This window comes from Moschus berezovskii, chromosome 8, assembly GCF_049115385.1.
Source record: "Moschus berezovskii isolate FMDL1 chromosome 8, NW_MosBer_1.0, whole genome shotgun sequence".
NCBI lineage: Eukaryota > Metazoa > Chordata > Mammalia > Artiodactyla > Moschidae > Moschus > Moschus berezovskii.
Window position 1 is genome coordinate 50,164,091 of NC_142467.1, and position 16,732 is coordinate 50,180,822.

The window sequence follows — 16,732 nt, forward strand, 5'->3', positions numbered from 1 at the left end:
TAGTGGGCAGGAGGTGAGAGGGCCAGGCTCCTGTCTGGCTGAAATGTTAGAAGGTGCTTCTCAATCCTAACAGCTGCCCAAAGCACAAGCTCAGTCTTCTGAGAGCTGTTAGGAATGTACAGTCTCAGGCCCCTCCAGACTTGCAGAGTCAGAATCTGCATTCAAGTAAGATTCTCCAGATGATTCACACGCACGTGAATTAGTTTAAGAAGCTCTAGATCAGGCCTCCACTCTGGCTGCACACCAGAATTGCCTAGAGAAACTGGTAAGTGGGAATGACTAGGTTTTGTCCCTAGTTTCTACAGTCTTTGGTCTGAGGGGGTCTGAGTATCTGGAGCTTCCCAGGGTGAAGCCAGAAGGGAGAGGCACAGTGCAGACAAGTGGACTTAAAGAAGGGGCCCTGGGGTAAGATCAAATCCCCGCTGGGGGTGTTCCAGGGAAGAGGGAGACACTTGAGGGCAGAGCAACGACCAGGAAGAGGAACAGCCCTGGGGCAGACTAGCATCAGGAACAGTGGAGAACCTTCTAACAGGCAGGGCTGCCAAAGATGGAACAGGCTGTAAGCTCCCTTACTGGATGGCTAAGCAGAGGTCACTGATCACTCAAGAGGGTGGGTCAGAAACTGAAGTCCAAGTTGACTCAGGTCCCTTCCTCTCTGCTGAGTGGCTGGGTGAGGCCTGAGCTGAGCGGCAGAAATAACGGGCCCCTGTCCTCCGCAGGGACAGCGGCTTCTCCAGCCAGGGTGTGGACACCTACGTGGAGATGAGACCTGTGTCCACTTCTTCGTCCAACGACTCATTCTCTGAGCAAGGTGCGAGGAGGCGCCAGGGCCAAGGGAGACAGGGGCTGCTGGGCCAATGCGGGGCGGGGAGGCCAGCGGGGCCATCCTGATGCCTCTCCCCACCCCAGACCTGGACAAGGAGGACGGGCGGCCACTGGAGCTGCGTGACCTGCTCCACTTCTCGAGCCAGGTGGCCCAGGGCATGGCCTTTCTTGCTTCCAAGAATGTAAGTCTCAGAAAAATGGGTTGCTCTGTGTGGTCACCCAGGGGGGTGGGGGCAGCTGAACCCCTGAGGCTAGATGGGTGAGGACACAGGAGAGAAAATGGAGTTTGTGAAGGGGGCCATGCTCCTCACAGCACGGACCGGGGAGTCCAGAGCTTGAATGCTGGCTCTGCCACTTGCTGTGTGGCTTTGAGCAACCACCGAACCTCTCCGGGCCTAGGTTTCTACACCTATAAAGGCAGATGCAATCGTAGGATGGCTTGAGGGTAAGATAGGGTTACGATGTGCTTAGATACTTAGGGGAGGGCCAGCCCTGAGGGTGGCAGCTGCTGGTCCTGTAAGCAGCTCGAGCGCCGTTTCTAGGCCTAAGCAGACCACCGAGCTTCTGAGGCGGCTCCTGCTGCTCTCAGCCAGAGGGCCAGTCACGGCGGTTTCTCAGCACTGCTTGTCTGACCACATGACATTTTCTCCGACTTGGGTCATGGTAGAAGGCAGGGACTGGAGCCATGGTACAGGAGCAAAAATGATGGCCACTGCATCATCCCCCAAGCCTTCTGGGGCCCTGGCTGCTGCTCCTGCACCCTGGGCTCAAGCACGGAGGCGCCAAGACTGACCTTCAGTGCCTTCCCTCAGTGCATCCATCGGGACGTGGCGGCCAGAAATGTGCTGCTGACCAGCGGCCACGTGGCCAAGATTGGGGACTTCGGTCTGGCTCGGGACATCATGAATGACTCCAACTACATTGTCAAGGGCAACGTGAGTGCTGGGCCAGGCTGGGGAGGGGTGGTGACCCTGGGCCCAAGGTGACCGGGGTCTGCTGTGCCAGGCTCGCCTGCCCGTGAAGTGGATGGCGCCAGAGAGCATCTTCGACTGCGTCTACACTGTTCAGAGCGACGTGTGGTCCTACGGCATCCTGCTCTGGGAGATCTTCTCACTCGGTGAGCTGCTGGCCCGCTCAGGCTCAGCGTGGGGCTGGCTGGTGCTTGGCGACCCATGGCACCTGCACCTCCTGGAGGATGCTGGCCCAGGATGCTTGGAGGTCAGCGCGGAGCAAGGGCTGCTGAGGGTGCAGGGTTGGGGGAAACATCTTAAAACCAAGTGTCATGGCTCCCAACGTGGGCTAAGCCCCTCCACCCCGACAGCGCTCCCTCCAGGCTGTTTCCTCACCTGTCTGCTCAGACAGTTGCTGCTTCCTTGAATGCCGTTTCCCCTCGTCGTCTGAAACGTGCGTGTCCCTGAAGACCGGGCACCCATTTCAGGGGCACCAAGACAAGTACTTGGGCTCAGCCCGTCAGTGTGCTCCTCCACCGACCAAAGCCTGTGCTGAATTCTGCGAGTGTAACGAGACCTGGGCGAAGGTTTTCTGCATCCTAGAAGTCTATAATAAGCAGGACACCTTACGGGTGCCTCACCTGTAGGAAGCGCTTGTTAAGGGGAGCTGCTGTTTGACTACCATGTCCAGCTGGGCCCTGACACCCAGCCCCACCAAGCTGTGCAGGAGAAGGGGATGACGGGCACTGAACATCATCTTTTCCGTGATCTTACCTTTTGCAGGGCTCAACCCCTACCCTGGCATCCTGGTGAACAGCAAGTTCTATAAGCTGGTGAAGGACGGATACCAAATGGCCCAGCCTGCGTTTGCCCCAAAGAACATGTAAGTGAAGCACCGCAGGGTTTGGTGGATATGGATGGAAAGGTGTGTGGCCCGTCTTTCCAGTCCAGTGTTCTAGGGCCAGGTTTCCTCTCGCGCACAGTGGACTAACGTGGACCCCTTTTAGCAAGTTTAGGGTTTCTACGGGTTTTCCAGGTAGCATGAAGAACATTCTCAAAGAGGGATCTTAACAGGGACTGGCCCCAAGATGGATGATGAATGTTTGATTTGGACTCTGCTATTATGAGCCCAAGAAGCCTCTTCTCTTTTCTTCTGTCCTGGCGGCCAGCCTCTTGCTCAATACAGCCACCAGCCACTGCAGTCTCTTAACCGCCTCCCTACAGCAGGCCCACCACAAGCTGCTCACTGGCTCCCTGCCCTCACCACAGCCCTTCCGCAGACCTGCTGGCCCGTCTCACCCACTGCGTCTTTCTCCAGCCACTGTCTTCCCACAGCTGCTCCCTGTGCCACCCAGGCGCTCCCTGCCAAGGTGGATGCACGCAGCCCATTAACCAGCTCCTCATCCACTTTAGTACTACCACCAAAGCAGCCGCTTAAACCTACCTGCAGGCAGCAAGGGTGCCCCCTTGGTGCCAAGAGCTTGGGCAAAGTAGCATCCCTGAGTTTCTTTTCTCCTCAATTTTCAGGCCCATTCTGACAAAAAGCCGCCTTTCCCAGGGTTACTGGGAAGATGAGACAAAGCACACCCAGGACTTCGCCCTGGTCTTGTGCTGGGCTCACTTCTGACTTGGTTGCAGGGCCTCTGTCAGGCAGGAGTGTGTGTGTGTGTACGTACGTGTGCGCACACGTACGTGATGACTCCCAGGCCCACAAGCTGCTGCTTCCTCTCCTGTCTCAGATACAGCATCATGCAGGCCTGCTGGGCCCTGGAGCCAACACGCAGACCCACCTTCCAGCAGATCTGCTCCCTCCTCCAGGAGCAGGTTCAGGTGGACAGGAGAGAGCGGGTGAGTGGGGCCAGGCTCACGGGGGGTGGCTTGGTTAAAGCTGAGCCTCACCCTTCAGGACTGACCGTCCCCTGGCCTCTCTGCACCCAGGACTACACCAACCTGCCGAGCAGTGGCAGCAGCAGCAGCGAGCCAGAGGAGGAGAGCTCCAGCGAGCACCTGACGTGCTGTGAGCAGGGCGACATCGCCCAGCCCCTGCTGCAACCCAACAACTACCAGTTCTGCTGAGGAGGGGACCACAGGGAAGTACTGCCCTCCCCGCCTCCAAGCTCCCACCTACTCCGTGGATGGGGCACCACAGGGAGAACACAGACTCTGCCCTCCTTTTCCCTCAACAGCCTGGCCCAGCTCTGAAACTCAGGAATGGGGGATCTATAGGAGGTTGGCGAGAACCCCACTCCCAGGGTCTGGGCCATCACTGCCAGTCGGGGACTGGGGCTGAGCCCCACCCCCACCCCGCCAGTTCTCAAAAGCTGTGGCCTCAGCTTCACTATGCCAACTGGGAGAACACCCAGCTCACTCTTAACCGGTTCCTACTTCTGGGAACCACCTCCCTTCCATCCCTCCTGTTTCAATGGCAATGGACTGACATGACTGAAGTGCCCAAGAGCTACCCAAACACTGAGAAACCAAGGTTCCTTGGGCCTTGGCAGAATGGAAGGGACACCCGCTGAGTGGCTTGATGAGAGCAGACAGATGCTTAGGCTTGTGCTCAGGCCCTGGGAGCAGGCTGGCCCCGTTGGAAGAACCTAACTGTCCCCCTCTGCCTCTAAGCCTTCTCTCCACAGCCCCGCCCCGCCCTGGGTCTGGTACTGCTGCAAAGAGCCAGGTGGCAGCTAAAAGCCTGGAGTGTTCTGTCTGGCCCCCACCACCCTGAGGTGGAAGGCCGGGGACCCGTGTGGCTGGCCACACCAAGCACGCAGCACCCGCTCCAGGCTGACTCATGGTCACTAACAGCCACACTTGTGGAATGTCCCGTTGGCATTAAACTAACCCATTAACACCGCTGGCCTCTGCGTCTTTGTGCCCCGTGGACTTCCAAGGACCCCCTCCGTCCTTCCACGGTAGGTGGCCCTCCCCAGCACCTCTGGGGCCCAACCACACTGTACCCCACACAATGAGACTGGAACTGACTCCTGTTGCACCCAAACCATATAATTTAATAAACTTTATTCTGGTCAGGGGAAGAGAGAGGGGGGAAAAAGCCATCTATCCCATTCCTCTCAATAAATTAAGTAACACAGCCAGTTACACATGCCCTAAGCAAACCATGGGCACTTGAGCCAGTCCTGCTGTTTCCTTTAGACCCAGTCTGCTTCCCCTTCACAGAAGGGAGTTTTCCTACTGCCGCCGGGTCTGGCCATGCTCATGGGCCACTTCCTCTTTGGGGGAGGAAGGAAGCTGCAGCAGCAGTGGCCAGGAGAGGAAGGGTCCTCACAGCTTGAGGCAGAGGACAGTCCTGGAAGGGAGCTCTGGCTCGCCCCTTCAACCCGCTCAGCTGCCCCCAGGTGTGGGTGCAGAAGAACAGGAGAGCACGCCGCCTCTGGGAGAGCCAAGAGCCCACAGGGACCCTCAGAGCTAAGGAAGGCCAAGGCAAAGGCAACCGGCTGCAGGGGAGGGAAACGGCATCCCCAGGAGGGAAGGGCAGCCTCGGCCCAGCCAGGGCCTCCACCCCGACCTGCAGGCGCCCCGGGGAAGCAGCAGTCTCCCCACCTTCTCTCAGCCTCTCCATCTGTCTAGTGGACACACGGTGCCACCCAAGTGTGCCTCTGGGTCTAGTAGGGAGCGTCCTGGCGCCTCTCCCGACCTCTGGAAGGCTGAGAACCAAGGACCCCGGGCTCCACCAAGCTCAGGAAATGGAAGCTCTTTGGTCAGTCCCAGCCCCAGAGGCTGTCCCCTGGATGGACGTGCCTCGGGCAGGGGCCTTGATATGGCTTGGGACACGTGGTCCCTGGGCAGGCGCCTGGCTCACTCTGTGGCCGCGGCACCATCCTCTTCCTCCCCGTCCTCATCCGCCTCCGTCTTGATCTGAGCAACCCCAAGGCGGTAGAGGGTGTCACGGATGACCACCTCACCAGGCTGGCAGCTCTGCACAATGTCGTGGATCTGCCGGTTGACAATCTCACGGCTGGTGAGGAAGTCCATCAGGCGGTTGTAGAGGTAATAGTGGGTGGCGTTGTCGAAGGCGATAGGCCGCTGGCGGACGCTGTTTGCTTTGCTGTCTGCAAAGGAGGCCAGGATGGCTGCATAGGGGGCCAACTCAGGACACAGGGCCAAGGAGTGGTGTCCAGCACTGGGGTCGCCAGGACTGGGCTGTGTGCCTGCGTGGACGATGCGCCGTGTGGCAGTCTTGGTGACCGGGTGCTGGACAGAGTGCTCAGCCTCTGTCATGTCCACTGCATAATGCTGGTCCAGGAGTTCTGGGCAGGACACACTCTAGAAGGGAGAAAAACCACTGTGATGAGAGGGGAGGTTAAGGTCCAAGCTGTGTGCAGGAGGGAGTGAAAGCTGTGGGCTCCTCCGTCACCACAGGGCAGGCACATTCTCCTGGGGTGAGTCCCTGTTCCTCCTCCCCTGGGCCCCCGTCTCCTCATATGATGAGGGGGACAGTAACGGTGCCACCACCCACAGCAGACACCGGGTTACAAGAGCTGCTCTGTCCATGTCTAATCGATTCTGCCCTGGGCTGCAGGGCAGGTGCCCCCAGATTCCGATGTCCTTCTGCAACGCCCCTCGCCAACTCACAGAGCGAGTAAGGCCCAAGGAGTAATAAGAAAAAGGCAAGTGATGACAATGATGTCCCCTTCCTCCTACCAGTCTCTTCCAGCAAAGGGCATGTGCCTGTGCTAAGAACCAAAGCCTGAGACAATGCACTAAGATAGAGAGGCCAAAGCTCTGCTATTAATCTGCTATGGGACTCTCAACCGGTCCATTTCCCCCTCATGGCCTTACTTTCCCCTTTCAATTAGAGGAAAGAGGTTGATAAGGTCAGCATTTTCTAAGCCGCTGTGCCTCTAGATCACAACACAACGAATGCCACGCAGCAGATTCAGGCAAAGCCAAAGCAGGCCTGCTCTGGGCCTTTAGTATGTTAGTGCACAGTGTCCTCGAGGGTGGCAAATTCCCAGGTTCATCTGCAAGATAATCCCTTTGACCCCCACGATACCTGTGTGTTCACCCTGGGTACACTAAATGACATGCTGTGGCCTCACACAAGGTCAGCAGAGATTTGTGGCATAAATACTGGTTCCAGAGTACTGAGACAAAACACTGGTGGAGAAGAAAAAGACGCTGGATGGTTCACAGAAGACCTGCCCAAAGAACTAGGGGGTGAGACATGGCCAGCCTTGTGAGATCCCAGCACGGAACGTACCACTGGCGGCTCCGTGGGGCTAGAGAAACAGCCCTGATTCCTCCCCCACATCTGGTTAGCCAGCTCCGGGTAGCAGAGGTCAGCACACAGGGCCACGGGTGTGGCCATGTCAACCACGTACACAGGAGGCCAGTGGCGGGAAGACACGAGCAGATCCACGTGGTCGAGGGCACTCTCGCCCCGCACGAGATACTTGGAGCCGCAGACCACCTGGTGGAGATGGAGGGTATAGCACAGGGTGAGGAAGGCAATCTGCAGAGATGGGTCCATGCGACTCCTCCTAGGATGGTGAACAATCAGGTTCCGTGACTGAAGTCCCGCCATCCTATAGGAGCCCATGACATTCCACTTCCTCCGGCTTCTGTCCCCAAGTGAAGTCGCCAGTTTACTCCCACATGGGAGAAGAGCATCCAAGCCTCAAATGAGGCTGAAACACACTCCCCACCTCCCCAAGACACTGGCTCCAAAACCCCCTCAACATCGCACCCCTAAACCCCATCTACTCAGATGGTTCCCAAGCTGCATGGTACCTGCAGCTCAGAGATGGTTAGAAGTGAAAGTTCCTGGGTCTCCCTCCGAATCCACAGAATCAGCCTCTGGGGGTGGAATCTAAACACCTGTATTGCAAGCAGCCCCCTACCAGACCTTGAGGGAGCTGTCCAGATGAGAACCTCTGGTGCAGGCTACACCTCCACCAGCAGGATTCCCCAAATGCCAGGCTACTGCCGGGCAGCTCTGTGTTCACTTTCTGTCCACTGTGTCCAATTCTGCCTCCACCTTCACTGCCTCCAGATAGTATTGCTGCCCCCTCACAGCCCCAAGATCTATAGCACTCACACTCCTCTGAGTCCTTCTCATGAAATGGATGCCAGTCACATAACACGATGCTCAGAGCAGGCTCTGACGTGTCAGGAGTTTAAAAGGGCTGATGACCTGACTCGCTTTTGATTGCCAGTCCCCTGCCCACTCTGAACTGAAGGCTTTGTGAAGCTGTCTTCCCCATTCATCACTTACTTTTTCAGGTTTCCTACCCTGGCATCTTCTTGGTTCGGGATGACTGTCATATAGGGTACAATCTTCCCAGAGCCATCCTGACAGCCACCTACCCTGTGAACACTTTCTACAGACCTAAGGAGTGATCTTCTGAGAACCCAAATCAGACCATTTCAATTCAAACCATCCAAAGGGACCCTCACCACTCTCGGAAGAAAATCCAAACCGTTCCTCTGGCCCACAAAGTACTACATGATTTGGCCTCCAGTGACCCCTCCCACCTCCCTCCTCTGCTCACTAGGCTCCCTGATCCTTGTCTAGTTCCTGCAGAGCTGTTGCCACGAGCCATGAAAAAGTCACTGAATCACGTCCAACTCTTTGCAACCATGGGACTCTATACAGTCCATGGGATTCTCTAGGCCAGAATACTGGAGTGGGTAGCCGTTCCCTTCTCCAGAGGATCTTCCCAACCCAGGGATCGAACCCAGGTCTCCCACACTGCAGGCGGATTCTTTCCCAGCTGTTGCCACAGCCGTGGTGACTTTATTTCTCAACATGAGGGCACTGAGGAGGAGTGCTGTCTTTGCTGCTCACCCTCGTACTCTCCCCCACTGATGCAGAGGCCAGCACACAAAAGGGCGTTTAGGACTCACTAGTGATGACCAGAAGGAGCTATTCCACAGCGGCCCAGAGACCTAAGTGCCAGCTCCAGGATGAGCTGGAGGGATCAGATCCTCTGTGTGGCTAAACTGACATGAACAAATCCACCCCGAGTTCCTCGTCACTCTCTTACCTGGTGGGGGCACACCTTGTAGACTTTGCCCCCTGTGAGATGAGGTGGGGGCTGTCGAGCTCTGGCTCCATTCTGAACAGATTCATAGAGGGCCAACAAGGAGAAGCAGAGCTGCTCCTAAGCACAAGGACAAGGTTAAATGGTGGTAAATGCTCAGGGACCAGGCTTGGTCCACAGCAACGAATGCTTGCTCAGGGCGAATGAATCAACTGGTAAGGCCAGAGCGGGCCTTGAAGCCTTGCCAGCCCAATGTCCTGTACCTCAACATATAGATGGGAACAGAGGCCCTGAAAGGACCAGGTCAGAGACAGAGCCAGTCACGCTGCTCAAGCTGCCAGGCTCTGAGGCCTGGGTTCTCCTACTACTTTTTACAGGGCAGGGAAGGCATCAAAGAGGACTTAGCGCATAGGATTTTCAAGTGTGAAATACATAATCTATGGGTAAAATATGCATACATATGCTATGAATGCTACAGCACTCATTTCCTAAGAGCCCAGAGAGGTGATAACTAGACACTGCAAACATCATGACGCTGGTATTTCGGTTATTGTCACTTTGCAAATGAGGAGAATGAGGCTCAGTTTATCCAAGGTCACACACAGTTAGCAGGAGAGCCTGGATTCTTAAACCGAGTCTGGATCCACTACCTTCAACAGAGGAATTGCCTGGATGCAAACGCCTCACATCCAAGGCCTGACCCGGCTGCTGGCTATCTCCCAGGTTCCCCTGCCCACCAGCACCCTCTGTCCCAAAGAAGTACCCAGTCACAGGGATTTGTATCCCTGCCCACCAGAAAAACTGCCCACCAGAAAGTCCCTGTCCCCAGCACCGCCCCAAGACCCACCTTGGAGTCTTCTGCCCTGAAGGGGATGCCACACTGCCTCAGCAGGCACTGCAGCTCCTCCTTGCTGTAGGAGCCAATCTCCTCAAGCTTGCACGCACCCTCCTGGAGCAGCCGCACCAAAGCACTGCCGTTGCCTGCAAGAGATGACGAGCTGATGGGAGGTGCTGCCGAAGCCACCAAACACCCTAGGAAGTCCCTTACACATGAGGATGGACAGGCAGGGGATCCAGTCCACAGGTGAGCAGGCTCTGCCCCAAGCACCGCCTGGCGGCTGAGAGAGGGGAACTCATGGCAGGCCTTAGGGTGTTCTACAGACACCGGAGGTCTCTCGGAACCGGCCTTCCGCCTCTGAAGGTCTAGGGCAGATATCCAGCAGAGCACTGGTGCAGAGAGCCCCCAAAACGGGTCGGCTTTTAACCTTTTAAGGTTTTTCAAAACCATGATCTCAGATGCTTACCACGCTGCAGCAAGAGGAACAGCAGCTCTCATTTTAAAAATGCTCTTGATATGCTACGTTCTTGAACCTGCTGATCAACAGAACTATGTGGGGGCCTTAATTATAAAGTCAATTTAGCAGGCGATGGCAGAGTTGGACATGACTGAAGCAACTTAGCAGCAGCAGCCAGGATTTTAAAAATGAAATAAAACAGCATTTGTTAAGGAAAAGGACGGTTTTATGAAAGTTGTGTTACCTACAGACACATAGGCGCGTGCTACTTCAAAGAGCAGCGCACTGAGGAACAGTGCAGAACCTACTGCTACTGCAAGCTGCGCTTAAACAAGAAACTCAGCCATCAGCTCACTCAACCATCACAGCAACTTAGATTGTGGGGAGCAGCTTCATGACCCTCTGCAAACAAAACAACAGAGGCCAGTGCAATGGAGAGACACGGCAGAGGCCACACGGCTACAAAGTGGCACGGCCAGGAATCAAACCCAGGGTGTCGGGAACCAGCGTTCTCAAGGGAGCCACCTGAGGGCTTCTCAACATATAAGCACAGAGCACCTGCAAATCCACCTGAAAGGCCTGTGAGCAAGCCTGCCCACATCTGTCCATGAGAATCTCTGGGTTGCAGCCCTGTCCTCAGCACTTTTCAGAGGGTTCCCACTGTTCTGTGCAGGGCATGCCAGAAGGCTGACAAGTTCTGTGGGTCGGTCCTAGACAATGTGGCTGACAGCTCTTCAAAACTCTGCACATGATTTGACTCTCCAGGGGATTTTTGTCATAGGTTGTCACTATCTTTCCAGAAAGTTCTCTGGGTGGCCTTGGCCCCCTCTCTACCACTCATGCTATCTCGCTACAAACAAAGTTCCAGACTCCATGGGACCTTGCCCTGACCTCAGGCACCAGCGGGAGGCCTCACCGGGTACTGGCTGCATGTCCAGGCTCTTGTCTTTCTCGGTGTTGACGACCACAGCTCCTCTCATGAGTGGCGGGAAGAAGGGGGCGATGACAGAGGCATCAAACCTGGTGATGGGGATGCTGGCGGGGAAGGCCACCTGCTCAATCACCTCTGTTTCCATTGTGGCCCAGAAGTCTTCCACGTTGACCTCACTAGATGCCAGGAAGTCAGGCCAGGTGAACTAAAAGGTCAAACAAAAACAGTCAACACATATGAGTCACAGAACATCAGCAACACAACACACAACAACTGACCGTCTCAACACAGGCTGAGCAGGGGGAGGGGGAGCCGTGTCCTGCTGGGATACCCCCAAATTTAACACCTTGGTGCCTTGCCTCACTGCTCCCTCCCACACCACCGTGTTCCCCAAGACCTAAATTCCTTCTGCATTTCTGCCTTTATTCCTGTCATCTTCGCTGCCTCGCCAGGAGAGGTTAGCTACCACAGCCTGTCATGTGCCAGACACTGGCTAATTAACCACCACTATACAAGCCACACAGAGTCGGACACGACTGAAGTGACTTAGCAGCAGCAGCATACAAGCCAGAGGGGGCCCGAGGTAAGACCAGACCACCAGAGTGAGGGACGGACCGAGACTGTGAACAAAGATCCAGTGCCAACCCCTTAGTCCCTACGCCTGGCTAGTAGGAGTCACGAGCAAACCTTAGCGGCGCTCTGCCCGCTTTCAAGGCCCTGCTGCTTCCTCCCTCCTCACGAAGTCCTCCCGACACACAGCGATCTCCTCTATGTGCTCAACGCACCACCCACTGTAGACATCTAGCTCTGTGCTATTCAATTATCCTTCTTGTGAGCCCTCTGATGCGACCCCCAAAGTAAGACCCTAGCCTAGTACCTCATCAGAGTCATTTGTGTTCCTCAGCTACGCTGATACCTGGGCTCCATCTCAACCTGGATGAACTAAATCCCTAAGTCTGCATTTTTAAAAGTGTCCCTAAGTGAGTGGTTCTCGAGGTGTGATTCCTGGATCAGCGGCAGGAGTACCACATGGGAACTTGTTGAAAATGCAAATGCTCAGCCCACTCCCCATGCACTGAATCAGAAATCCTGGGGGTGGGACCAGCAAGCCTCACACCAGGAAGTTTGCAAACCGCTGTCCAATGTAATTCTTATGACCACGAAATCTGAGAACCTCTGCTCCACATGTAGACGGTTCAGATGGATCTCCTCTACACAGTCCCCGAGGGGATGGGCCAACTCTACAATCGCCTCATGGACAACTGCGTATTTGTCTTGTCTTACAACTTCCTGTTTTAGTTCACAGACTTTAGAACACCCCCATCCCAGTCTCCTCATATGCACTATCCAACTTTGCATCCCACACACAGAAGAGGAAAACTAAGTCCTAGTCTCTAGAAAGAAACACCCAGAAACCCTCAAAAGAAGAGACACGCATATGGAAAGTGAAGGCAGTGCTACTCCATTCTATGAGGGAAGAGCTTTGCTCGGGACAGGGCAGGTGCCAAGGAGGACTAGGACACACGAGCTTTGCAGGAAGGTGGGCGTCTCTCTATTCTGGAAAGCAAAAAGTCAAGCAGTCTGTAACCAGATGTGTTCCACAGACTGGGTCCCAGGAGTTACTGTGAATATGGCTGTGCTTAAGAGCTCAGACTCTACAGTTCAGGAGCCAGACCAAGGCCAGATCTCAGCACCACTCCTTCCCAGCTGGATGTCCCTTCATCTACAAAAATCTCACAGGGCTGAGAAGTCAGTCAGAAAGTAAAGTACTGAATACAGAGTAAGAACCTGACATATGTAATAAAACGCTCAACAAATCACAGCTGCATTACTATTAACATTTCTACCAGACAAGCAGATCTGAATGAGTTTGGAAAGAGCCTTTTTGGTGATAATAACACATAAGCAGTTCATTTTACCCACAAGGAACACTCAGAAGGCTCCAGTAGTATCATGCCAGTTTTCATATAGCTCATTATGCACCACCCCCCTAAAAATAGAACTATTTGATCAGTATACATACTTTTTTTTTTTTAATTGAGAAGAAAAAGAGGAATATGCATTAAATTACTAATACACTCAGCTGGTCAGGCCAAAACACACCAGAGCTTTTCTTCAGAGGTCCTGAACCATGCCTAGTGGAGTAAGCTACACATCTAGTGCGTAAAGACTCACATGGCAGAGTTCAGAGATGGAAAGCCTGCACCTCCTGTGACTACTAGCACACTCACTGGGCACCCCAAACCTGTGCAGGCAGACCAGCCCTCTCAGCTGATGACAGAGAAAGTGTTCATCTGTGGGATTTTTAAAAACATCACCAACACCAGGTTAAAGAATTTTCTCTATTAGTCTCAATTTGCAACAAGTTTTATCACAAATGGGTGCTGAATAAAAATGAAAGCCTTTTTAAGACATCCAATGAAATAATCATATGAGTTTTCCCCTCTAAACTGTTAAGAATTCAACTACATTAGTATATTTTCTAATGCTGACATAATCCTCCTTTCCTGGCATAAACTTAAGTCATGATTTTACATGTTGTTAGATTTGTACTCATTACTCTACTCATTATTAGATTTGCTATTATTTTATTCAGGACTTTGGTATCGATATTCATGTGTACCATCAGCCCCAATTTTCATATGATATTAAATGTTTGGTTTTGTTTTCAGTTATACGGCCTTAGGACTTACAGAAATAAATCCACTTTTGCAATTCTTCTATGACTGGAATCTTATTTCTTGGATATTTGTTAAAATTAATATATTAAGTCATTTGAATTTGCTGTTATCTTTGTGTGACATTTTTCAGTTAAGAACCTAAGTCAGGTCTTCCCTAGTGGCTCAGTGGTAAACAATCCGCCTGCCTGCCAATGCAGGGGAGACAAGTTTGATCTATGGTCTGGGAAGATGCCACATGCTGCGGAGTAGCTAAGCCCGTGTGCCACAACTATTGAGCCTGTGCTCTAGAGCCCGGGAGCTGCAACCACTGAGCTCACATGCCCTAGAGCCTGCGCTCTGCACCAAGAGATGTGACCTGTCCTCAGTAGCTCAGTCATGTCCGACTCTCTGCAACCCCATGAGCTGTAGTCCACCAGGCTCCCCTGTCCATGGGACTGTCTGGGCAAGAACACTGGAGTGGGTTGCCATTTCCTTCTCCAAGGGATATTCTCCACCTAGGAACTGAACCCGCATCTCCTGAGTCTCCTGCACTGCAGGTAGCTTCTTTACCACTGAGCCACCGGGGAAGCCCACAAGAGAAGTCACTGCACCACAACTAAAGAGCAGACCCGCCACAACTAGAGAAAAAGCCTGCACAGTAACAAAGGCCTAGCCCAGCCAAACACAAACAAACAAAATTATACAATGTATACTCAGAACAGGCCACTCTTTCTCAAAACCCCTCGTTGGCTCTCCATTTCACTCAGCCAAAGTCCTGACAACCGCTGGGCCGCCCAAAGCCTCTCAAAGCTCACATATCCTGCCACCCTCTCCCCTGCTCACAAACAGCCAGCCACAGCGGCCTCCTTCCACAACCATGCCCAGCAAGCCCACCTCCGACTCCATTCTTGCTGCTTCCTCTGCCTGAAAGCTCCCCCTGCTGAAATCTACATGGGCTTCAGAGCTCTATTCTGATGCCCCTCTATCAGAGAGGACTTCCCTGATCACCTCTATAAAGCAAGAACCCCTTCTTCCTGCCACACTGCTCTCATCTCCTACCGTGCCTTATTGTTACTATGTTACTTTTAATTAATATGTATATAAATAGTATATTAATATAATATACACAATTATTAATGTTTGTTTCCTATCTGTTTCCTCAAATCAGAAAGTGAGCTCCATGAGCACAGAAACTCCACGGGTTTAACTGCCATTTCCAAAATGTCTAAAAAGTGCACCTAGTTCATGTTTAAAAAATTAGTTGAATAAGTAACAAATGCCTCCATTTCCATCTAGCCTTTCTTAGATGAAAACCTGAGCAGTGGCAGGAAAAGGCTCCTCGCCTTACTCAGGAAAGAACCACAGCCATCTGCTCCTGGGATCTCAAGAATGAAGATGGCTGCCAAAGTGTGACGAGACTTCTAGAAGTGACCTGTGGTGACCAAGAGGCACTTACTTCCACGCTCTTTAGTGCCAGCACATTGTTCTCACTCCTCTGGGCAACTTCCACTTTGGGGGCCACTCCACAGATGCCACAGATCATGTCATTGTAGTCTCGGACAGTGAGGCACTCGAAAGCCCAGTAGCCATTGCACAGCAGCTCCTGCAACTGGCTCAGCTCCTCCGAGGTAAGAGTCTTCTCTGGAAGGAAAGCAAGAGCTCTGAGAAGTTCACAGAAAAAGATCTGGAGGCCACGGGGGATAAGCAATGGCCAGGAAGAATAGGAATTCTGTAAGAATGCTTCTCTCCTAAGAACACCTAAGAGGTGGTGTTAATACACCACTGGAAGGTCAAGCACCTGTTAATACCACTGGAGGGTCAAGCACCTGGGCCTTTAGGTGTTCAGGTAGCAACTCAAAGGGCAACTGCCATCAGAGCAGTGATGGGTGTACCCAGCACCCACTGGGACCCAAACGCTGTGCTGAGAGCTTTGAATACATTCTCTCATTTAACGCACATCTTTATGAACCAAGAGCAGTTATTATCTTCACTGTGTAACTTTAAAAACTGAGATATAAAGAATAACTCACTGAAACCCACACTGCCACTAAGTAGCAGAGGCCAGAGTCAAACACAGACCACCTTTGCTCTACTCCATCTCACCTAGCAAGGAAGGGACAGGGGGCTGGATTCTATAGGAATGAATGGAAAAGTGTAAACAGAAAGAAATAAGGGAAGCAAGGGGAAAAATAATTTCTAATAATAAATAGTATGGTGCCCATGCTCAGGTCTCAGTGTGAGCTTCAGAAATGGGGGCAGATCTCCAGAAGCTATGTATTCAGAGTGAACTTGATTAGCACGTACTAAGGCCAAGTCTACCTATGACCAAAGAATGAGTTTCTATAAAGTCCGTTCAATCTCGTGCTAAAGGCTGCTGGACCCATGGAAAGACTCGTGTTTTCCAAAGTTAATTCAGCATTTGTAAAACTCAAAAGGAGGACTGTGTTAGGAAGTCAATGTCTCCTTTTCAAAATATCAGACTCTCCTCCAGATAATTTTTTCAACAAAAGTCCATCACTGAAAATTCCCAGGGAGTCTAGGACTAACCTTGCGTAAAGGGAGGAAGCCAACCTTACCTGTCTGCTCCTGCACTGACTTCAGAAGAGTGCTGATGGACACTCTGGGGTCCTCTCCCAGCTTGATCTGGTTTCGGATTGCAAAAAGCAAGTCCAGGCTCACTAGCAGCTTATTCCCCACATTAAAGAGACCTGCAGATTAAAAAGTGGCAAAAGAGAAATTCACTGTTAACAACATCCACGATGGCAAAAAACTGGAGATTAACTAGGTGCCCATCAATGGGAAACATTAAAAAAATAAACCACAGTACATTCATAAAATGCAACACTAGAGGTCACCTGCAAGTTGGTAACCTACAAGCAGCTGTGAAGGAAACTGTTTAACTGGATTCCATTGTGCCCGGAACACCACATGTACTTTGCAGCATGCAGGGGTTGCTCAGAAAAATTGTATGGAAGATGGCAGAATAGAAAGATGTGGGCTCACCTCTTCTTATGAAGACACCAAAATCCCAACTAACTGCCAAAAAACTATCAATAAAGAAACGTTG

At 52.7% G+C, this 16,732-nt stretch overlaps 2 protein-coding genes across 3 annotated transcripts in view; one reads left to right on the plus strand and one right to left on the minus strand.

The window, feature by feature from the left end:
- Nucleotides 1-4,628, plus strand: part of CSF1R (colony stimulating factor 1 receptor) — a 32,957-nt gene extending 28,329 nt beyond the window's left edge. The window contains exons 15-21 of the mRNA XM_055431496.2: nt 720-811; nt 910-1,007; nt 1,638-1,760; nt 1,831-1,942; nt 2,559-2,658; nt 3,515-3,623; nt 3,714-4,628. Coding sequence (XP_055287471.2) covers nt 720-811; nt 910-1,007; nt 1,638-1,760; nt 1,831-1,942; nt 2,559-2,658; nt 3,515-3,623; nt 3,714-3,851 — 772 coding nt within the window. The 3' untranslated portion in view covers nt 3,852-4,628. The remainder of the gene's footprint in view (nt 1-719; nt 812-909; nt 1,008-1,637; nt 1,761-1,830; nt 1,943-2,558; nt 2,659-3,514; nt 3,624-3,713) is intronic.
- A 148-nt stretch (nt 4,629-4,776) lies between these two features.
- Nucleotides 4,777-16,732, minus strand: part of HMGXB3 (HMG-box containing 3) — a 63,638-nt gene continuing 51,682 nt past the window's right edge. For both annotated transcript variants that reach the window (XM_055431490.2, XM_055431493.2), the window contains 7 exons: nt 16,242-16,373; nt 15,122-15,306; nt 10,991-11,210; nt 9,627-9,760; nt 8,783-8,899; nt 6,997-7,206; nt 4,777-6,059 (listed from right to left, as the gene is read on the minus strand). In XM_055431490.2, the coding sequence (XP_055287465.2) occupies nt 5,592-6,059; nt 6,997-7,206; nt 8,783-8,899; nt 9,627-9,760; nt 10,991-11,210; nt 15,122-15,306; nt 16,242-16,373 (1,466 nt within the window). In that variant the 3' untranslated portion in view covers nt 4,777-5,591. The remainder of the gene's footprint in view (nt 6,060-6,996; nt 7,207-8,782; nt 8,900-9,626; nt 9,761-10,990; nt 11,211-15,121; nt 15,307-16,241; nt 16,374-16,732) is intronic.